The 24557-nt window shown below is 31.5% G+C and overlaps 1 protein-coding gene across 1 annotated transcript in view; it reads right to left on the bottom strand.

Annotated features, from left to right (window-relative positions):
* The window catches only part of LOC148274150 (uncharacterized), a 111299-nt gene that overhangs the window by 1584 nt on the left and 85158 nt on the right, over positions 1-24557 (bottom strand). Inside the window, exons 5-6 of the mRNA XM_088237556.1 lie at positions 20454-20581; positions 18336-18467 (exon numbers count right to left, since the gene is read on the bottom strand). Of these exons, the coding sequence (XP_088093682.1) occupies positions 18336-18467; positions 20454-20581 (260 nt within the window). The remainder of the gene's footprint in view (positions 1-18335; positions 18468-20453; positions 20582-24557) is intronic.

Below are 24557 nucleotides of genomic sequence, written 5' to 3'. Positions count from 1 at the left end.
TGAATACATTGAATATATACAGTTTCATACAAATAATCCGATTTTACTTTATAGACAAATAAAGATAACTTTGTTACCTTTGTTTAGTAATCAGAATCTAGGTTTTAAAAAATATGTATGATTCTTGTTTTTTAAATGGCTGAATATAACGATTGATTTTTGGCGATCTCATTTTGTTGTAACAGAGATAGTAAAAAAATCTTGAGAAGGGAATATGGAAGTCTAGGCCAGTGGTAAATGGTGATTTTATTTACAGGTAAGCTTAAAAAAATATCATATATTTGTACCTACATAGGATGAGGTACATAATATAATGTAAGTAATATATACTTTAAATTGATTTTTTCTGTGGGTCTGTGTGATACAACAACTCTCATCCATGAAATCAACTCAAACTATGTAAATTCGTGATATTTTGTATTATATAGATATATTATCTATTACTTTAATATATATTCATTAAAAAATAAATTAAAAATACCACTATGAATTCAGTCGATATTTGGTATTCAATTGAAATGTCAACTGGCCGAATTGTTCTAATGATTAATATCTCTAAAAACGGCCGCGTGGAGCGCTTTATGTCCTGCAATATGACGCATGAAATTAATTATGGTCATATGCCAAAAATACCACCTCAAAGAAAAATAGTCTTTCAGAAAATATGTTTGAAATACTGTTTTTCAAACCAAGAATCTTCAAATAATTTGTGTAATCTGCAAGTTTTATCTAGGAGAAAAAACCCACACTGGGGTTAGTACATTAAAAATATAATATGTATACTTATTTGTATAAAAAATAAGCTCGAATAATCGGCTAGTTTCTTGGCTCCCCGCAGGCGCTGGGCGCGCTTTATTAAAATGTATATTTGTATAAGGATAAAAAATGTTAATTATTTATTTGTTTTTCTGTAAATAAAGTTAAAATAAAGCATTATTATGGTTAGTCAAATAAAATGGTAAGCGCATAATCGCTTCTATACACGGTTCGCCCCTGGTCTAGGCATTTACAGGGCTCATGACCTGTCATTGTCTAGTTTAAGTGGCCACTCTACACACTGTGCAACATTCACCATTCTGCATATGTTTAGACATTCACATTTTTTCCACTCTTCATCTGTTGAGTTTTGTGACGTAAAAGAGCTGAAACCTTTATCATGTGGGTGAGATTCATCCAGCTTCAATTCACCTAGTTGCCTTTTGAATGAATTGATTTAGCACGTCAGCGTTGGTTTAAAATGTAATTTAGCTTATAAATTCAGTACTTTATTTACCAAGCGTTGACAACCCGCTGGATCTATGTCTGGAGCCTTAAATAATATCGTAAAGAGATGCATATTTTGAAATGTTATACGTAAACAACTGAATATTCATTGACCCGGGTGTTAAATAATTAAAAACTTACCTATTTCCATTACACCATGAAATATAATTGATCGTCCGTTGAATTACGTTCACGAACTGGAGAAGAAAGTTTTTGGTTATTTAAATAACCGTCGTTATGTTTATAACCATATTGTTTATAAATAATCTATGGAAATTGAATAATAAGCGTACGAAATCCCGGCGGACGTCTTGGGTAAGTCTTTCATTGTTTATAAGAACTTTGCCGCTTCGTATGAATCTTGAATCTTTACATATAACATATTTTAATACTTATTATGTGAACACTTTCAACTCGGTGAATGCTAAGACGGAGAACAGGTTTCATAACCAACAAAAAAGCTAAATGCAAAATCGTTTGACATTAAGGTGACGCAATTCTGTTAATACAAAGGTGGATGAGCATACGAATCCACATTGCAATATTTTCCAATGCATTGAAATAGAATCAAGGCTCAATAAAATACAATATAATATCTTGCGGAGATTTATGGCGAATTTTAATCGTGTGAATGTACACTTTGAATTATTAATATCAAACCATTTTGACTGTCAGAGTAAATCACTAGATATTAATATTATTTTGTGTGACTGGAGCTCAAAGCAAACTAAACAAACAAACTAATACTAAAAAGGTTTGAATTTTTTTATGAGTTGCCAGAAAGCTTTAGGGATGTTGGAAGTGTCTCCATTTGTCGATCAATTTTATTATTATTATTTTTTTTTTTTAATAATAACAAATAAAATACAATATTACAACCAAATACAATTTTTTACATTAATCAAATACTTATATTTACATTAACGTTTCCCATTATATCAAATAAATAAACAATTCTTGTGCACATAATGGGGAGTGACATCTTACAACAGTTTATTTTATTTTAATTAATAATATTTTTAGAATAACATAAATAAATTACAAAAAAGATATAAACGATATTTTCAATCAGTGTTAAATAAAGAAGAATTATAAATGTAATTTTTCACTTCTTTCTTAAATATATTGTATTCCTGACTGTTATTACTGTTACTTTTTATTATCTTTGTTCATTTCATTAAAGAAAAATATTCCTCTGTAATGATGTTGTGCAGTAGTTGTTTTTAATTTAGGAATTAAGATATTACCACCTGTTCTAGGTCGCGTACTTACGTTTTGAGACCTAGAAATACTACTATTAATTTTATCTTTATGTATTTAAAGCAAACAATTTTTTTTATATAGCAGTTTTATATTTAAACTTAAAATTTTAAAATAATTCGACAGTGAAAAAAGTAGACGGTTTTTTCAAAATAACTTTTATAAATAATTTTTGTATTTTTCAACCGGTAAAATATTTGTTTTAAAAGCACCACCCCATCCGATTATTTCGTACTGTAATATGGATTGGGCGAATGAAAAGTATATTGATTTTAATTTTTCGATGGTTAATATATTCCTTAATATAATAAATAAATTTCATATGTATTACTATTAGAAATAAGAGAACAAAAAAAAATTCATGCAAATGTAAGTTAAAAAAACATATGTGAAGCAAATAAGTTAGCTCTTACAAAGAAATCTTATTAGAGCTTGCTTTTGGTAGAAAAATAAATTGTCTGTTTGGCTCACTCTATCCTACAAATTTATATGAGAATCGCGCACGGCGAAATCAATGAAAATTAAGAACGTTTTATTAAATGGCAGATCACGTATTCTTGTTTTTACTAGCTTTTTAATGTTCTCTATGTTATAAACTTGAAAGAATCTCACCCGCATAATAAAGGTTTCAGCTCCTTTACTTCACGAAATTCAACTCGTAGATTGAAAAACGATGAAGTACTGTTCATCGATCATCATAGAACAAACTATGGCCTTAATTCTCCAATGACCCGTCTTTGTCGTATTGTTAACTCAAGACAAGATCTGGACTTTTTTGGTTTAAGTTTACAACGATTTAAACGAGCACTAAATAAATAGTCCAGATCTTGTCTTGATGTCCCTTATGTTTGTCAATGCTTCTTTTCTTTTTTTTAAATGTTTTAAACTATTCTTTTATTGTAATACCTTAAAAATTGTATACATGGACAATGTCCGTTAATAAATAAATAAATAAACAGATGGAAGAGTTGTGGAAATGTGGATGTTCAAACATGGGCAGAATGGTGAATGTTACACAGTGTGTAAAGTGGCCACTTAAACCAGCCGATGACAGGTCATAAGCCCTGTAAATGCCTAGACTTCCATATTCCCTTCTAAAATGTTTTCCCTCTCTGTTGCAATAAATTTAAATATGAAAAACTCTCTACGGAGGAAATCCAGCCAGTCCGCATGCATTTGGACATACTTAAACATTGTTGAGACTTTTTATACTGCTATTTTTTAAAACATTTTTTTAAATTTATTTATTTTTATATCATTTAAACCATAAATTTAATTGCCAACCTAAAACATAATGACAAACAAGTTTTTTAAAATCAACCGATCAACTTCAGCGTTGTTATGTGTTGTGATAGATTTGCAGTTTCCGTTAACCGTCAGTGTGTTTTTACGATTCGGGGCTCTACTTTTGAATGTCAGCAGACCTCACCAACGAGAACTTGTGACTTCACGGGTAGAGTTGTTTTTTTACTTAAGGTTTTTATTTTTATAGTGTAAATATTGTAAAAACATGTGTAATTTATTAAATAAAGACTATGGGATTGGCAATATTTAGAATGATTTGTAGGCATAGTTGTGGCCAGACAAAAAAGCCTACGCTATCACATAAAAATCCTTAACTATACATTGGTACGAAGCATCTTGGAATTTGCATCACAAATATGAAATCCTATGTACAATGTGCAGATATCACGCATTGAAAATATACAAAAGAAATTCGTCAAGTATATGTGTTTCCGGTTGAAACTTGAGTTTAAATCCGATCAATGTATGCAAATATGTAAAAAAACATCATCTATTACCTCTGCAAAAACGTTGCGAATATCTGATATAATTTACCCATTAAAAATTGGCTTTGGTTCAATTGACTGTCATGAACAGCCATGCAAACTCTCAATTAATGTTTCTCCAAAAAATTTTAGGAAAACTCTTCTTTTTCATATTCTTCTTGTTTTATCTAATTACAGGCGAAATTCATATTTACGGCAAACTTTTAATCATTTTAATGTAATAATAAAATCATTTGATATAGATTTATTTGCAAATAATCAAAATGACGTGCGGCGTTTGCTTTTGAAATGATTCGTAGTGTTTTTTCTTTCTTTTGAATTTAAATTAGATTACTGTTTATTTTGTGTTCGGGAATATCTTTTAACTTATTGTGATGCTACTTGTGAAAACCTATAATTGGCTAATTTGTGATTTGTTTTATTTTATATACAAGATAAATAATATAGCTGTTGGTTATCTAAATAAGAATAAATATATATATATAAAACACATCTTTTACATTGCAGTCACTTTGTGAGCGTAGGCATTTATATCTGGCAACGACTTTACAAGTATTTTCAACTCAATTTACTCTCAGGTTAAGTCCTGAAAAATGAAATCAACAGGATATACGTGCCAGATAATTTAAAAAAACAGGTAGAACTGATTATGCGTAATTAAAATCGACAAAATCGACGTTTCGCTGTCTTGTTTTGGCACCCCAAAACTGAACAAATATATTTATTTATTTTAAGAAAGAGTATTATTAAAAGATTTTTTTGTGTCGGTACTTTTTCCGTTTTTATAAATTATTTAATATGTAAGGAACAAACATTCAAAAAGTGATTCATCACATAAATATAGAGCTTGAAAAATAAATAAAAGCTACATAGTCTACAAGAGTATTATTTGTTTGAATTTTAGGACATATTATTTTCATTCATCATAAATAGGAAAAGACGCATTAAGTTTGAAAAACCTACAATTTTTTATCGATAACGACTCTTAGATAAAAACCCTGAAAAAATAAATCAAGTAAAGATTAATCCGTCTAATGGCCTAGTGTTTAGAGCGTTTGCTTAATTTGAATCGGGTTGTGGTCCCGTGGCTAGTCTTGCGGACTCACGGATCAGAAGTACGAGGTTTGTATACCACTTTACCCTAATTTGGTTTCCATTTCGTAATATTGATTCATTTACAACTCGTTGACATGGCCACTTAAATTGTAAACAAAATCTCAATTAATTCAGTAGGTAAAATTATCAAGCCTTGCGATTTGTTCTACAAATTAATAGTGCCAAAAACAGCCGCGTCGAGCGCCAGATGTCCGGCGTTATGATTTCATGAAAGTAAAGGTAGTTATATGTCAACTGCATCATCTTAAAGGAAAATAGCCCTTAGAAAATAAGGTTCGAAAAACGGTTTTCCAAATCGAGAACCTTTAGATAATTTGTGCCATCTGCAAGCTCACTCTAAGACAAAACCCTGACTTGGTTTAAGATGTTCAAAATATAGTACCAATACTTGATTTTCATTAAGAAATAAGCTAGAATAACCGGCTAGCTTCTTGGATCACTGCTGGCGCTGGGCGCACTTTATCATTTTTTTTTTTTTTAAATACAATCGGTGGCAATGATTTATAAAATGTAAAAATTATTAGTTAGTTTTTCTGTAAATAAAGTTACCGTAAAACATTACTATGGATTAACATATTACAACAGAAATGAATACCATTTTAGAGAAGGTAATATAGAAGTCGGCCCCGTGGTGTTATGGTCAGTGCGTTTGTCTACCATGCAAGAGGTCTCGGGTTTGTTTCCCCACATGGTTGATATGAAACATTTATTTAAAAGGGTGTTTTTACACAAGAATATTTCATAGTTCCTGGACTGGCACCTAAAGCGTAAGACTGATCATCTTACCTTCATGCAACAAAAATTATCAAGATACCCTGCGATTGGTGCACCAATGCAGTGCCCTATGCACCATTAGGTGTGGAAAGGGAACTATGAATATAGAAGTCTAGGCACCCACAGGGCTTATGACCTGTCATTGGCCATTTTACACACTGTGTAACATTTACCATTCTCCCCATATTTGAACATCTATATTCCTTCAATTCGTTCGTCTGTTGATTTTTGTAAAGTTAAAGAGATGAAACCTTTATTTATGCTGGTGAGATTCATCTAATTGAATTATTTCACCTACATACTAGGCAACGTCCGAAAGAATTTTTTTTTCAATTTCTATACTTCTTCATGGATTATCAGCCCCCCAGGGAATTGAATCCAGTCCATGTCTACAAAAACTATTGGATATGGATATTCATATATAGTGGTAAGCGGCACATAATCGCTTATCGAGACAATTCGCCTCTGGAAGGCGGCACCCTGTGTGAGATGCTCAGTACACCGATCCGTGTAGCCGGCACGCAACGTGTTAAGTGAATGAATTCGCAATATGGTAATTTAGCCCCTTCAGACATGGTCTGTAATGCTAGTATTGCGCAACATGAAGTAGCTAGTCAGGAGTGTTAGAATAACATGAATTGATGATTCAGTATTGAAAACCAATAAAACAGAATTTAGAAAGGAGATTGTCTTATTGCGTACAGCGTACTCATGCGCATATTTAAGAGTCTCCTAAACAACTATGCTGTATCTACTTACATTAACCTCTTCACCCGGGTGTTAATTTAACTCTTGTGTGGCTGTGATATGTGATGTCACACTAGTCTACATACGATACAAGACTTGATATATCTCTCTTATTTTTTTAAATCATGAAGTTGAATTTTTCGTAATCTTCAAATAGATATTTTCACACCGAATCAAAAAATTTTAATACAAAAAATATTTGTCCTTGCTACGCGAATAATGAATGTCCGCCAATACAAAAATAAATCTGTATAAGAGAGAGCGCAAAGATAACAAAAAAGACAGAGACGCTATTCTGTGGCCAGTGTTTGTGTGAAACAGATTCAGTCGGTTATTGACAGTGATGAGAGACGCACACACTTAAGAAGAGTGGCGAATTCATGATTTTTATTTTTTTTTGCTTTATATAATATATATTTTAATAAATATAAATGTGCTGGATTTTAATACAAAAAATATTTGTCCTTGCTACGCGAATAATGAATGTCCGCCAATACAGAAATAAATATGTATAAGAGAGAGCAGAAAGATAGAACTCATAACAAAAAAGACAGAGACGCTGTTCTGTGGCCAGTGTTTGTGTGAAACAGATCCAGTCGGTTATTGACAGTGATGGGAGGCGCAGACATTAAAAAAGAGCGGCGTATTTATGATTTTTAATTTATTTTGCTATGACCGGTAAATTAAATGTTTATTTTTTTGACGAAATTGAAGTTTGGCTGTCACGTTTTCCGCAACCCAAAATTTAACCAGATCGGTTTTTTAAAAAGATATAGTAACAGAATGAGATTTTTTGTTTCGGTACCTTTCTCATTTTCCAAAATTATTTATCATATTTCTATATCGTATCAAATACTTGAAGATGGACATGCCAAGAGTAGGAATAATTGGCGTGCGTGCATGAGAAAATGTATGATTGTAGAAGAAGCGAGGTCTGTATGCAAAGACAGAGTAATATTCCGTTCTATCCTCTCTGCTTACCCCTTCGGGAAAACGGCTTGATGGTTTGTTGTTGTTTTATCGTATGACCGAAAATGGCACACAAAACCGAGCGCATTTTTGGGTTTTCGGATGGTCCTAGCGACACGCCAACAGCAAATATCTGTAGCGTGTAAAAAATCATCGATCCAGTGCCATAATCCAGGGAGGAAACCCGCAAATACGCTTCTCTGAAGAAAAGTCAGACCGCATTTCCTCCTAAGCAAAAACATTGTTAAGCTCCGTAAGATTTTATATTTTGGCCATTTGTTGAGAGGTGATAATTATGCCATCTTCAGCTTGTCATGAAGGGGAAGATCGAGGGACGAGAGAGGATGGGAAAAAACAGTATTCCTGGCTTCGAAATGTCCAAACATGGGCCAGGATTAGAACTGTGGAGAAGCTGTCTTACGCTTCTTAGGATAGAGAAGCTTTCTCCCCAGTGGTCGTCAACGTCGGGGGGACCCGACGTGACACGTGAAGAATAAACACATTTTGAATTCGCCCAAATACTTGTATTTTTTTTAAACTATTTTACCCAGCAAACATACAGTCATATAAAATAAGTATCAAAAACAAAGATTTTCTTACATAAAAAGACCAATAAAGTTTTCATAAACTTTCGTTACCCATATGAATAAAATAGTTAATAGAGCCACAAAAACCCTAGGCTTTGTTATCAGAAGAACAAGAGAGTTTAAGTCTGTTGATGCAATAAAAATATTATACACGACCCTAGTAAGAAGTCAGTTAGAATATGGGTCCTCAGTTTGGTCTCCTCATTATGTTACCCATATAAACAGTGTGGAGAAGGTCCAACACAAGTTTTTAAGATTCATGAATTTCAAATTAAACATTCCAATTGAGGAGCTAAACTATAAATGTTTAATGAAGCTGTTAAAATTATTATGTATTTGTGATAAAAGGGATATTTCAGATTTGGTTCTGCTTTTTAGGTTATCAAATAATGTTCCCGAACTTTTAAATTGTGTGAATTTTTATGTGAGACAGCGTGGGACGAGACAAAATACTTCTTTTGCTGTTGATTTGCATAGTTCAAACTATGCTAAATACTCACCTATTCCACGGCTCCACATGTTAGCGATCAAACATGGAAACTTTGATTTATTTCATTTATGTTTATACAAAAAAAAATCATTACTTTTAAATCACTTCTTTTCTAAATTATAAAAATGTACTAACTGTTATACTTGTTTGACTGTTTATACTATGATACTCGTTCATCGCCTCTATTACTTTGATACTTTTCATATTTAAACTATTTATGTATTGTTATTTCAATGTTATAATTTCTTATTTAATTTTCCTTTATAAATTATTTATTTATTTTCCGCTGATTTTTTTTTATGTATCTATTTATAAACCGGTTGAAGGGTGATATTTGAGTTCATTGAACAAGATCGACGTTACCATTAGATTAAACGCAAACGTTTTATAACTGCTAAATCTCAAATATAAAAATGAATCAGCCAAATCGAAGACCCAATTACCAGAACCCTGAAAATTGTCGATGAAGGTAAACATGCCATCGATGGAATGAAAAACACGGTGGACTCAAGGAGATGGATCACAAATAACAAAATAATTTAACAAATAGATGAAGGAGGCCTGTCTGAAGTGGTAATTTCCAGATAATACTCGGAGGCATAAGACAGCGGGGACAACACAATAGGTAGGATTCACCTAACTATATCTTATCGAGATAGGTAAACTATGACATGCAGTAGCAGCACTGAGGAGGCGCTTGTTGTTGCAAATCAATATAAAATAACGCTCAATATGTGCGTTATCCAATTTATTACATAATAAGCATAATTTCTAGTGGTAGAATCAACATCTTTACAGGACTAACAAATAGTATAGTTGAATAATGACTATTTTTCGTGCTTTATACATAATTATGGTTGGAAAGATGCGAAGACAGCAATATATATGTATCTACAATATTTTCTATACTTGTGTACATGTGTTTTGTTTCATTATAATTATTTTTTCAATATTATTTTATACTTTGTCAAAGGCGTAAGCCGTCGAAATAAATAAATAATTAAAGTTAGTAAAAGTAAACATTAAACAAACAAATAAACAAAAAAACTTAAATGAGAAAAGAATATTCGTGAACATTTGCATTTTCTGTGGAGGTAATAATGGAGGATTGGTAATAAATAAAAATACCGAATGCACACTCTGAGTCATCGATGCACACATATATGAATGTTTACATATACACACATGCATAGCACATCTACATGCATATTTAAAACATTCACAAACACATACATTACATGCGGTTCATATGTTTATTATAAACCACTCAAGATGTACATTCAGCAATCATTGTATATAGACAAACATTGGATTTCACCCCCTGGGGAGTTATTAAGGTTTACATATTAACTACACTCTGTGTCCACGCGGATGAACAATATAATATGTGAAAAAGATCTAGATTCCTGATCAGGTATTTATGACTCGACTTGTGGTCTCGGGTATAAATCATAAAAAGGAAATTGAGTGATTGAGATATGTCTGCCTTCTAGTGAAGAAATTGGCGTTTTCACCTACTATTTTTAAGGTCCTAGATTCGATTCTTGAAGTGCTATTCTAAACCGCTCTCGCGGCACGAGAAAACAGTGTTTTCGTGTTTTTTTTTTTTTTTTAAATTTAATTTTACAGTAGGCCCAAGGGACATTTACAAAAAATATACATGTAAGTACAAACATATTAATTTTAAAAATCAATATATCTTTTTTTTGTATACGTAAATACACGAGATAATACGAAGGCGTTTGGAATACCATCCCTGGCCGAGAACACGTTAAATTTTGATATTAAGTGTTGTTTAAATGGCAATATTTCATTGTTTGTGAACTGGCATCTGAAGCGTAGGACTAACCATCTTACCCTTATATAACAGATATTGGGTGCGTAGGAAGAAAATTGGATAGGTAGGAAGAAATTGCCTTAAGGCAATATGCCCGCCCTTATATGTATATATAAATATATTGTACATGTATATAAAGTGTAAACAAAATAATAGATGATTAAAAACGAAAGGAACGATGATGAAAAAGATAATTGCCCTATGCACCACTAGGTGCGAAAAGGTAAATAATGTTGAGGATTAAATGGAATAATTATTTCAATATTATTTATTTACATAAAAATATACCATATTACAACAGAGATGGATAATATTTTAGAAAAGGAAATATGAAAAACAATATTACTGGAAATGGAATATCAAATTTAGTCATACCAGTATGTCATCATTTCTTTCAAAAACCATCACAATCGATTGATCGACATTCATCATCAAATCTTTTTTCTTGTATACATAGTAAATTTTTGATTCCAAGAATTTCAGGTCAACTTTGTTGCTAGCAAGATGCACGGCATCACCAGCATCCAAAAGACAATTGACATTTAAATCATCCATTTTTGCTCACGATTTTAAACCTTTCAGTTCTTTCATTCGGTTATCGATAAATACGTTGAACAGCCATGGTGACATCACGCATTCCTGTTTGACTCGAGTGTCAATCTGCAACGTGTATTTTCCATTTACCCTTGAACAGGCTGTGCCGTCCTTATACAGAGAAGCAATAGCCCGGGTCAGATTTCCGCTTACTCTATAATCCGTTTATATAGGTGCGTTTGGCGATTGAGCACAAGACCAAGATAAACTAATCCACTTCCACTGTATTCGGTCAAGTTGGTTAAGGATTTTTTATCGTCGTGAAACATCGATATTCGTTTGGACACAGAATAAACGTTAAAAATTGGCACGAGGTATTTATATTACAGGAAAAATAAACAACAAAAATACATAATACGCTTGCCGGCTCAAGAAATCGCACTTTTCTTCGAGAAATAAATTTAACCTCTTGAGATCCAGCTGTATTTGTATTAAAACTGTATAATATTATGTATTCTCTGACAAGCTATATAAAATGGCTTCGTGAGTCTTGACACTGCCTAATTATTTATTCGTAATATATTTGAGGTACCTTTGTTTATTTTTTTTATATTTTTTATTCAATTTTTTTTACATATTTATTACAGCAATTTACAGGTATTTATTTATACAACAAATTAATTAAGTGGTAAAAGTAAACATTTGTATTTTTAATTTTTGCTGTTGGTTCATCTAAACTGCCTAACTAGGGATAGCTTCCCCGTTCTAAGGCAGTAAAATTTGTATTTTATAATAATATTAAAAATTAATTACAGTTTTATCATTATTTGTGCTTTTTCAGTCTTAAAAGTAAATAATAAATATCCGGAGAAATATAAATAAAATAAAAATCTCTATATCCTAAGTCATTACTAGTAAAACAAAAAACCAGCTTACGTCCTTCTGCATCGGACAACAATTTCTCTGACTCCCTCCGACCAATATGGATTAAAAATGCAGTCAACACCTTCCTCAGCCTGGTAATCCCACCACATTTTCACGAATCTGGGATAAGGTTATATACCCTCGGGCCTATATAACATTGCTGCCTTTGAGCCAAAAAAGTATTAACTCCCCTCTGTAGAATCAGACTTTTTGGAGTGTGTAGTATTATGAAAATGAAAAACCCTTGCGTATTTTTCCCTGTTGAGATGTGTGACCGCTACTGACCTCAATATATACTGTTGACGAATATCCAGCACTTGAAATTCTTTGAAGAGCGAATCACTCGGGTATCGGTATGGTTTTTTTAATATAACTCTTATCACTGATTTTTAAGCTGTAGCTGCTGAAACCATAGTCGTTTTAGTGCAGCTTTCCAAGCCAATTAGACCATACGTCAGTATTGAATTTACCAATCCATAATACAATTGTTTCAGTTCTTTAATCATTGGTTTATTTCTTAAAGGTATGAAAAAATGAATCAAACTATTGTATTCATCATCATCGTCATTATTGTATTCATATAAAATATTGTATTAATCATCATCGTCATACCCCTGTCCGTGCCCAATGGTGCATAGGGCATTGCATTTATTTACCTTTTTTTCAATCACGGTAACTCGTTTTAAACACAAAAAAGAAATAAGTCAATTTTAACCCTTCACGGCTCAATGCAGACGATCTGCTACATACCAATAATCAGAGCATAAAAGTGATTTCAAACATTTTTATCAATCGACGACCAATGTATTTTATAGAATACATAGTTCATAAACCATTTTTAATTTATGTCAGAAATACCCACAGAGTAAAACTGTTCGATAAATATGAAAAAAAGTCAGAGGCACGTGTTATGTCAAAACCGTAATTTAGCCAGTATTAAAACGGCGATTTCTCCGTAATTTAAAACACTGGATTTCAACACCCATGGAGTCGTCAAGATTAAGAAATTACAACAGAGGTGGAGAACATTTAAGAGAAGGGAATATGGAATTCTAGGCATTTACAGAGCTTGTGTCCTGTCTTTATCCGGTTTAAGTGGCCACTTTACACATTATGTAACATTCACCATTTTACCAATTGTTTAACATCCATATTTCTTCGATTCTTCCATCTCTTGATGTTAGCCAAGTTAAAGAGCTCAAACATTTATTGTTGTGAAGAGATTCATCTGATTGAATTATTTCAGATACTAGGCAACTCTTGAAAACCTTTTCTTTATTTTTTTTTCCATCCCTGTTGTAATTTGTTAAAGCCATTTTAGATTATAAATAACAGTATAGACTATTTACACAACTTTATGAAACCAACAGGTCGGAGAAAAAGTTAAAAAAATGGAAAATTGTTTTCATTGGGAGGAAGTAAACCAGTCTGTCTACAAACATTTCGACATACTCAAAACAAAGTTGATTAAACTTACCGGTGTAAGAAGATGTATAAAAATTAAAAAAATGTTTTTGGAGTTAACTAGTATTGGTTAAGCCGGATGCGTCTCACCCACATGATAAGGGTTTTAGCTGTTTAATTTTACAAAGGTTAACAGATGAAAGAGTTGAGGAAGTGTGGATGTTTGAACATGGGCAGAATAATGAGTGTTGCACAGTATGTGAAGTAGTCACTTAAACCAGCCGATGACGGAAGGTGGGACTTGTAAATGCCTTTACTTTCATATTTTCTTCTCAAAAATATTTTCCCTCTCTGTTGCAATAAATTAAAAAAAAATAGTTTTATTTTTTTAAGTTAGAATTTTAAAATTGGGCAGTAGAGGGTTAATTGAAATTAACACGCGCGGAGTAAAGTTTGACAGTTGAGACAGCAGTGACAAATTAAATAATAAATCTTATGATACCTAGGTTTGAAGAGGTTTTATACGCAGTAAACTTGACTTTAACAAAGAATAACTGAACGTACATAATTTTGCAGTTTTTTCGTTCTTTCCGACCGATTTCATTCTTCACACTCTGTTAAACATCCACGCCACAAAAGCAGAAGAATATCTTTTTATTTTTAAAAGAGACGTTGTGGTTTAACGTCATACAATTTTATTTTTACTTGTTAAAACGTAAAACATTAAAATAGTATTACTCTATAGGTATAGAGGACAAGGAACATAAAATATAAGTTAATAATGTTGACTGGTTAAAAAGAGCAAGTGAATTTTAAAATGTATATACTAGTATTATACATCTCATCTCTATAAATATAAAAGGCAACATTTATTATTTATTTATTTATTAGTTTATACATACGTACATTGTTACAAAAATGGCACAAAAAACACTGGCAAATTCTGCTTGTACGAGTAGGCTCAGTGTATGAAGGGTCGGCAAGTCAGAAATATTAGTATGCCTAATGTTGCAATCGGTTCCTATATGGGCAAATGCCTGTTCTAAGAAACCAATTTGTTGCGGCAAATATGGTTTTCGAATATGTTTCCCATAAATCAAAATAAAATTGAAGAAATAGAAAAACAGTTATAGCCCAAAAGAGAAGAAAAGAAAAAAAATAGTACAGTTTACATTAAATGTAAAAATACAGTTAAATATATAAATATATAGCATACAAACATACATATACACATACATATATACACACATATACATACATATACATTTATATACACACATACATACACAATAAATATGCATATGCGAAAATACAATAAATTTATATATAATTCAATGGGATGGCATAATATTTAGATTACTATCCTCAATAAATTCTCAAAATCCTTACTTCCAATGTCTGTCAACCAAATTTTTTTTTTTTTTTTCAGTACTGATGGTTTATCAGATTTCCGAAAACACGGTATTAGATTGTATAGTTTAGGTCCGTTATATAGAAATGATTTTTGGATGTATGTGTGTTCTCGATTGACGAAATAACTGCTGGAGAGATTTACGAGGGATTTTTTGCAAAATAATGAGCTTTGTCATGGGCTTTTTTATAGCTCTTATAATTTTAAATTTAATCTACAGAAAAAAGTGAGCAACGTAAATATTATATTCATCGACCTACCGGGGTTGCATTTGACGAAAATGCAGATACTTAAAAATTGGGATGATGTTATTTTTTCGTATATAAAAAAAAGTATTAGAATGTTTACAAACGTTTGTTTTCATGAATCACAATAAGATTCTTTCCTTAAGTTCCTTATAATTTTTATTCATTTTTTTTACTGGACTTTTGGTAATGCTGAAATAATATTAACTTACAAGTAATACATTTTTGAAAATCGAATTCCTACATAAAGTGCACCCCTGTTGGTAATAAGAGAGGAGTTTGACATTTGCTAAAAAATCATATTTAAAAAATTAATATTTCAAGTTTTAAAATACAATTAAAAACAAGCACCTAGGTATATATCTGCTTACCAACGAAAATTAACACAACCTTTTTACGTTTATCCGAGCGGTTTTTATACGCTTTTACGACCGAATCAGGAATTTTGTTTTCGAATTAAATGTCACGCTCATGTTTAAACCTGGCTGGCAGTTAAAGAACGACTAAATACGCTATGGGCACGACTGAGTGTTTAAGTATGAGTTTAGTATCATAATATTAGAATGTAAGGCGCGTCTATGTGTATCAATTGGTCGATGGTTTTATTTATAAACACCGAATCTGATTCTACTGTTACGTAAAAGCATTATAAAGTAAAGTTTTGTAAGTGTATTTAATCATGTCTAATTTGAACAAAGAACACGATCTGACTTTTTTTCCGTATTTTCCAGTTGAATTAAGGCACCAGAGCAGAGATTTATTTAAATATTTATTTTAGTTAGGCATAAATGGCCAGAAATGCCGTTTTCTTTTTCGCACAGTATTGCGGAGGCATCTGCAAGACAGTGACAGATTTAAAAATAAGTATTTATTGAAATTCCGTGACACGCATATTCTGAAAATTTATGTAATCCAAAACAAAAAAAATAATAGTGTGTTTGTACATACTTAATTAGAACTCGATACAATAATTGATACCAAACTTTCGACTTTGTTCATTTAATCTATATACAAGTATATACTCAAATCGGATTAAGGTTTGGAAGAATTGCCGGATTCAGCTCGTATTGCATATATTTTTGAATTAAGAAAAAAACGGACAAAGTAAAGTTAACACCTAATAAGCTAACATATATATTTTTTATTTTATTGAAAACATACTTTACATAATTTTATTTAATACTCCTAAGGAGTTTTTGTAAAAACTCATTTGGATCATGCAGATGTTTTTTTTTTTTTTTTGACAATTTTATGTTTAAAACAATATTATTATTTACAAAAGCAGAATAGAAATTATGATACACTACCAATTAAAACAGTGGGAATTAAAAAAAAAAAAAACTACAACAAAAACATAATACAGTGTATGGAAATGAATTCAAAATGATATACTCGTATACGAAATCATTCATTAATTTTTTTCATTATTCCCTTTCTGCACCTAAAGGTGCATGGGGCAATGCGTTGGTACGCCAATCCCAGCGTGTCTTGATTATTTTTGTTACATGAAGGTAAGATGATCAGTCTTACGCTCCAGGTACCAGTCCAGGGACTATGAAATATTCTTGTGTGAAAACACCCTTTTAAATCAATATTTCATATCAATCATGTCGGGAGTCGAACCCGAGACCTCTTGCATGGCAGGCTACCGCACTGACCATAACACAGCGAGACCGACAAATTCGTATACATAATACAGTCTTTAAAAGAAAAAAAAGGAAAAAACCTTTAAAATTTCATGTATGAATATGTACAAGCTGAACGAGTACGAGAGTGAAAATGTTAAAAAATTACAAGAATGAAAAAGTTTTAAAAATGAACAAAATACATGTACCCAATACAGGTTTAAAAAGTATTTTAAAAACATTAAAATATTAAAAAACATATGTTCTCTGGATCAACTAACATATTTTTTTCCGAATGTTTGAGTTTACTGTTTGTTTACCATGTATATATATATATTTTTTTTTTCTATTTATTTCTTAAGTTAGCTTATATCAAAACTAATATTAACTATTATGTACATTTACATCATCTATATATATTTACATTTCCTTACAGTAACTTATACATTTATTTTTAAATTCTTTCAGACACTTTTCATTCTTCATACATTCAGGCATCTCATCATAAATTTTTAAACCCTTATACATCAAACAATTTTGCGACTCAGCTCTTTTCAATAATGGTAGTCTTATTTTATCCTTTTGTCTAGTAGCATATTCATGACAATTTTTTTTTAAGACAACTTTATCCTTAAAATATTTTGGTAATTTATCGTGAAAAAATTTATGTATAAATATCAACATATTAAATTTAAGTCTCCTTCTTACAGATAACCATTTTAGTTCATCTCTCATTTTTTTTACATTGCTATATTTATTTTTCTTAAGAACTATTCTCATCGCTTTATTTTGTAAAATTTCTAGTTTATTTAAATTTCCTTCGTTTGCTAAAAATAATATTGTTGAGCAGTAATCTATATGTGGAAGAATGATTGTTTTGTAAATTAGTTCTGCAGTATCTTTATTTAATTTATTTCTCAATCTACTAAGGAAAAATTTTTTTTTTGATATTTTTTTATTTATATGTGCCATTAACAATTGTTTTTAAAATTATTATTATGATTGTAGTGTTTCTGATCCCATACAATATTTGTAATGATATACTCATGTGTCTGTGTCAACTAATTGCTCGATCAAACTCAACACAGGACTTTTAGTCCCAAGGAGTTAGAACTTATGTCTCTAATAATTTATAATAAACTGCCTTCAAATAAATGTATGAAAAAATGTCAAGATGAATTGTCCAGTATATTTTGATTTCGAATTTAAATACGTGGTTTTAAAACATGTTTTTCCTAGATTGATAAGCTCTTTAACAATCAATATGTCAATTTTTGGCCATTTTGGACCAAATATACACAGTGAATAGAATATATTTATACAGAAAGACAAAAATATTTAATAATTATTTATTCTTACCTGGGGGCTAACTCCGAGCATTTTTAGTGATGGAGGAACATTCGCTAGTTCTGGTATTTTAATGTGTCCAAAATCTACCGTAAACGCCTCGCACCAAACTCCGAAATGCCCAATATCGAATACTGTCAGGTCCTGCCGGAAAAATGTTTATGTATCAATATTTTTAATATGTGCAGATGTTTGTAGATATATTGATAGGTTTTACAACAGGGATGATAAACATTTTTAGAAAAAGGATAATTCAGGCATTTACAGGGCTTGAAAATTTAAAGCCTTAATTAAGAAAGTTTAAATTGTTTCATTATTTTACCCATGTCCGCACCCAATAGCGCAAAAAGCACAGGATTGGTACATTAAATGCAGCGTATATCGATCATCCGTTAAGTGAAAGCAAGGTGATCAGCATTACGCTTCAAACGCCAATACAGGAACATCAAATGAATAAAAGGCAGAAAGCAGCCAGCCATTGAAAAGTGAAACTGAGATAATAGCACGTTTGTGAAAAGAGTCAATAATCAAATTTACACAACAGTTGAAATGTTTTTGACTTTGACAAATGATAAACTACCCACTACCCATTCTAGATTACGCTGATGTTTCCATGACTGATTTAAGCTGTGAGCAACTCGATAAACTAGAACGACTTCAGAATACATGCATAAGGTACATTTTTGGTCTTAGGAAATATGACCACATTTCTGATTATCGTAGGCAACTGGAATGGCTCAAAATTAGACAGCGGAGAGACTATCACTCCCTCTCACTTGTACTTCATATTCCTAACGCTCTTATATACCTGTATGAAAAATTTCAACGCTTATCAGTTCATGGTTTACCTCTTCGTTCTCATTCTAGAGGCACTCTCTTAATACCCATACACAATTCCTCTTTCTTCTCTAACTCATATAGTGTCCATGCGGCTCGACTGTGGAATCATCTCTTATCCACCATCAAAGATGTTACTACATTATCTCTGTTTAAATCACGTCTGAAGAAACATCTCCTTTCTCTTCCTTAATCTCACCTCCTTTCCTTTTTCCTCTTTCCGCTTTTTTCCTTTTTCCCATTGAGTAATGGTTTTGATTTAAGGTAATTTATAAACAAATACGTTTATTTATATTTTTATTTATTTTTAACTTTTTAATCTTTTTTTTTTCTATTGAATATTTTCTGTAACTTGAATTATAAAAATAAAACTTTTATTTTATTGGTTGGTTGGAAGAAATTGCCATTTGGCAATAAGCCCGCCAATGTACAAATAACATTATGTACAAAAAGTTAAATAAATAAATAAAAAATAAACAATAAATAGATTGTTTTTATTTTATTTTACAAACAAGAATATTATGTATTTGACCTGTTTAAATGATTTTTTAAGTATCGTAAGATTTTTCTAGTGCTGTGGGTGTTATTTTCAAATTGAGAAATGCCGTTTTTGAGAGCGACACTTTTTTCTGAAGATGATTATTACAGTTAATTATGTGGAAGTGGTCTGGCTGTTTTTAGCAGGACATATAATTGACCTTACTGCGCCCGATAACACCAATATCTCATGTTTTCAAAATTGTGGACTAGCTGCTTTCATGTCAACAATGTTTTGAGTGTGTCCAAATGTTTGTTGACAGACTGGATTTTATCCCTAGGGAGTTTTTTAGATCTATTTTTTTTGCAACAGAGAGGGAAAACATTTTGAGAAGGAAATATATTAGTCCGTGCATTAACCTGTCATTGGCTGGCTTAAGACTTAAGGCCACTTTACACACTGTGTAAAATTCACCATTCTACCTATGTTTAAACATCGGCATTGGTAAAAATCTCTCTAGATAAATAAATGTACCTTTCGCAAAACAAACATTAAAAAGCATTTTTGCCAAATAGATACACAAATTTTATCCTGCCTTTTCGGTATATCCTGTAACGGAAATGAATTTTATAAAATAAAAGGAAAATGCCGGCTTATAAAAAAATATTTAAGCAGTAATAATTATTGGAAAGCCTTCCGATATTTCTCGCAGTGGCTTTGTGTATTTTTTTTGATACTAGTCTTCAGAAAGAAAGAGGAAATAAATCGGAGGGAGGAAAGTTGTGTTTATAATGTAGGTATTGTTACAAACTTACTCCTGGCAAAGTAAGGACGATTGTCTTTCGGTCGTACTTGATGAGAGGTTTAACTTTGCCGTTTTCATCTGGAATTCTGATTCCCTGAGGAGAAGGTTTGTCTCCGCGACCAACCCAAAACTTGGCGTCTGCAAAAATAAGAAAATACATTAATTGGGGTTGCTAATTACTAGTAAGATTATGGCAGCCCTGCACTAGTTGCAAAGTCAGTTATCTAAAAAAAAATATATTTTTTACACCTCGTATTTACTCATTGATCAAAAAGATCCAACCTCGGACCTATACTCTTTCTGATATTTATGGTCCTTAATAAATAAATTAGCTTTATGAGTTTGTCGGCCATGTTATTGATATAAGTGTTCCATGTTGTCATCTATTTCAAGCCCAAGATATTTAATAGTTTTAGAGTGTGCCATTGTAGGACAGCATCTTGATTTGTTTTAACAGTTTGTAACGACTATATTTCATCCTGCTCCATTTAAGCAGCGCGTCATTAACCACGGGTCTAAATTAAATTTTTGCTACGTTAAAATTCAAGCATGGCAATACCACCTCAGACTGTGCATTTTTAAAAAAGCAAAAGAGCGCCCCCGACAAGCGGAAAAAACGTGTAACGTAACAAAATCTAAGATGTAGTACTTTTATTTAGAAGAAGCATGGCTTTACGGCATGTAAGTACTATGTAATTGAATTTGTAATCCTATTGTCGTTTCAATTTGCCAGAACACGGAATCTAATGATGTATTTTGGTCCATAATTATAGGCTTCTTAAATACCCCTTTTTATTTTTTTATATATTAAAAATACGAGTATATGGTATTATCATTACATCTGTCTAAATCTCGACAATTTACGTCAATTTAAATATATATAATCTAAAATATTTAACCCGATGCCGAATCGACGACAATAAGATCGGTCAAAGTTTTATTCAGAGGAATGACGCGGACAGCTATGGCTTACGCTCAGATGTTGGCTGGATTTACTTTTAAAAACTGGAACCCTTTACTTAATACTCCGGCTATTTAAAACCAAAAAAAAATTTTAATGTCTACAAAGAAGATTTTAAAGAATTTAACGTGGATGATTGGTGTCAATATTTATATTTAATTTTCTAAATCATTTGCAATTTGGTCTTTAAAATTTTATATTTAACTAGGTAAACACACAAAACTGTATAATTTTTGCTTGTAAAAATAAAATTGTAATTTCGAGAAAAGCCTTTGTTATTTTGCAATTACCTGGTCTACATATTTTAATTAGCAATACACAGTAATTATTAAGGATCCGAGATTTTTTTAATTTTGAATCCTAATTTTTATCTTGATTCTTCACACATCTTGTGGGAAGGTCGGACATAATGATTTCCCACATTTTGGAGAGTTTCTTATCTTTATTGGTTGAGCGACATTCGTGAATAGCGGATATTTTGTGATGGATTTGATCTGCATATATTTATTCGGCTCACTTTTTTTGCATTGTCTCACAATAATGCTCAGAGCATGACTGTCAACCAATAAAGGCACAATTTAATTTTTTTGTATCATTAAATTTCTTTTTTTTATAAATGTTTGAAAACTATTGATACATTGAGTGTTGACATTCTTTTATTGAAAAAAATGTCATTTTTCACACTCCTCACAAAAGGACGATACAAGTTATGTATTTGAAGTGTTGGTAACTCGTCTGGTTTGCTTCTTGATGTGATAAAAAATGTCAGATAACTTTACACATAAAGAAAAGTTCAAGAAAATTCAATGGACATTTTTTAGACATCTTGACTGGAGATGCAGGAATACCGATCTCAATTATATATCTTCCTGCAAAAAGCACCACTTGCTTACTTTAGAAGATCGCCGTCTACTATTAGACATGGGGGTGCTTCATGACATACTTAGTAGACGCCTTGATAGTCCGGCTCTTTTGTCAGAGTTATCATTAAATGTGCCAGCAGCTCGTACGAACTATGCTCTGAACTCTCCGCTTATACGGTTTGCTCGTGAATATAATTTGAACTTTCCCCTTATTAATTGTTAAAAAATAACATTTAAAATTCGCGTCTTAAAACATACTTTTTTGTCTTATACTTAGTTTCAATAATAAAGTCTTATTTTATCTTTTTATTTTTTTTTTTTATTATTTTATCTCTAATTCTTAATATTTTATATATATATTTATATTTTCGACACTTGACACTTGTGCAATATTTACACACGTGTCCACGCTTTCCAATATAACACCCACTCACCCACCCTCTCACTCACTTACACTCATACAAACACACTTGTATGTATTGTACGTGTATTTAATGTATTTCTGTGGATATCTGTCATTGGTTTTATTCTCTGTATATTTTATTTGTTATATTTTTGTAACATGTGTTACTGTTGATATCCCCAATAAATAAAAAAAAAAAAACTCGTTTTCTTAACATTCAATGTTAGAGAGTTCTAATCCAATTTTGAACAACTGCAAGTCCTTTTAGAGCTATCACGAAAAATTCAAACAGCGTCATATGTATGTAAAGCTTATAATATTTCCATTTGTACGTATGTTGCATAGATTGTTAATATTTATTTTTGCATTTAAGTATCTGTCTGAGATGTCTTGAGATGTTCGCGAAAGGTCACCACATATAATAATAATTAATCACAGAACGAAACACACCTATAATATATTTATACTCTAAAATAATTATGAGGTTAACGAATAGACCGACCTAATTATCTTTGGATAATTAATGTAACTTTAACATTTACGTAATGGTGATTTATTTATGTTCAAAAGTTCAAGCGATTAATTTTATAAGGAAAAGTCGTGCTTATGCATTGAACGCCGCGCCGTGATCAATTGGTTTACCTTTATGGAGATGTATATGAATTATTAAAATAAAAATAAAAATACCCTTTGAGTTAAGGTCTAATGAGGTGTTATCGTATGAAAATAGAATAAGCCAATTATTTATTTATTGTGTATGCAATCGATTGGTTGAATTTCTTATTAAAATTTAGGAAGGCATCCAAAATAAATATTATTGAATTAAATTCTACTTTTGTTTTTATAAATATATTCGAGAGTGTATAATGTGAAATGTTTGGTAATTGGTAGGCAGTGCCTTCTCGCTCGCAGACCAGGGCTGCAATTATAAAGCTTCTCGTTCCCCTAGGAAGTAGTTAATTTGTTTAACTTTTAATTCTTGCTTTCAATATGGCCACACTGATGATTAAACGCCAAAAAATATGAACACGTGATATAAAACAGGATGATTTTCATTTTGAACATTATTGCGACCTGACCTGGTGAATTGACCAAATCGTATTAACTTGATAAGTTAGAACGATTGCAGAATATTTGTATACGTTATATCTTTGATCTTCGCAAATTTGACCTCATAACTGAAAATTGCACGCAACTACACTGGCTCAGTATCAGGCATCGAAGAAACAGTCACATTTTATCACTTCTTCACAATATTTTAAATAATCCCACTTCGCCTGTTTATCTGAGAGAGCTCTTCCAACCTCTTTCACAACACGGACTATCTCTTCGTTCTAGTAACAAGAGAACACTCATAATACCCTGTCATCGCTCTAATTTTCTTGCCTCCTTTTTCAGTATTAGCCGCTCAATTGTGGAATAATCTACCCACTAATGTTAGAGTCACCCCTTCTCTATTTACATTTAAGTCAAGATTGAAATGTCACTATCTAAATATATTATAAATACTGTCGGCCTCGTGGTGTAATGGTTAGTGTATTTGTCTACCATGCAAGAGGTCTTGGGTTCGATTCCCGACATGGTTGATATGTAATATTATTTGAAAGAGTGTTTTTACACTTGAATATTTCATAGTCCCTGGACTGGCACCTGAAGCGTGAGACTGATTGTCTTACCTTCATGTAACAAAAATGATCGAGATACTCTGCGATTGGTGTACTAATGCAGTGCCCTATGCACCATTAGGTGCGGAAAGGGAATGATGATGATAATCTAAATATTTCAGTTGTTCCTTTATCCTTTTTCATTCCTTCTCATCCTCTCTCCTCTCTTCATGGTACAGTGTTATTTTTTTATAAATTTTTATTTTATTAATCTTTTTTTAAA

This window comes from Micrasema longulum, unplaced genomic scaffold (genome assembly GCF_059751315.1).
Source record: "Micrasema longulum isolate JH-2025_06_02 unplaced genomic scaffold, ASM5975131v1 h1tg001739l, whole genome shotgun sequence".
Classification (NCBI taxonomy): Eukaryota; Metazoa; Arthropoda; class Insecta; order Trichoptera; family Brachycentridae; genus Micrasema; species Micrasema longulum.
Note: the sequence above shows the minus strand (reverse complement) of the source record. Positions and strands in the feature narration are given on the sequence as shown.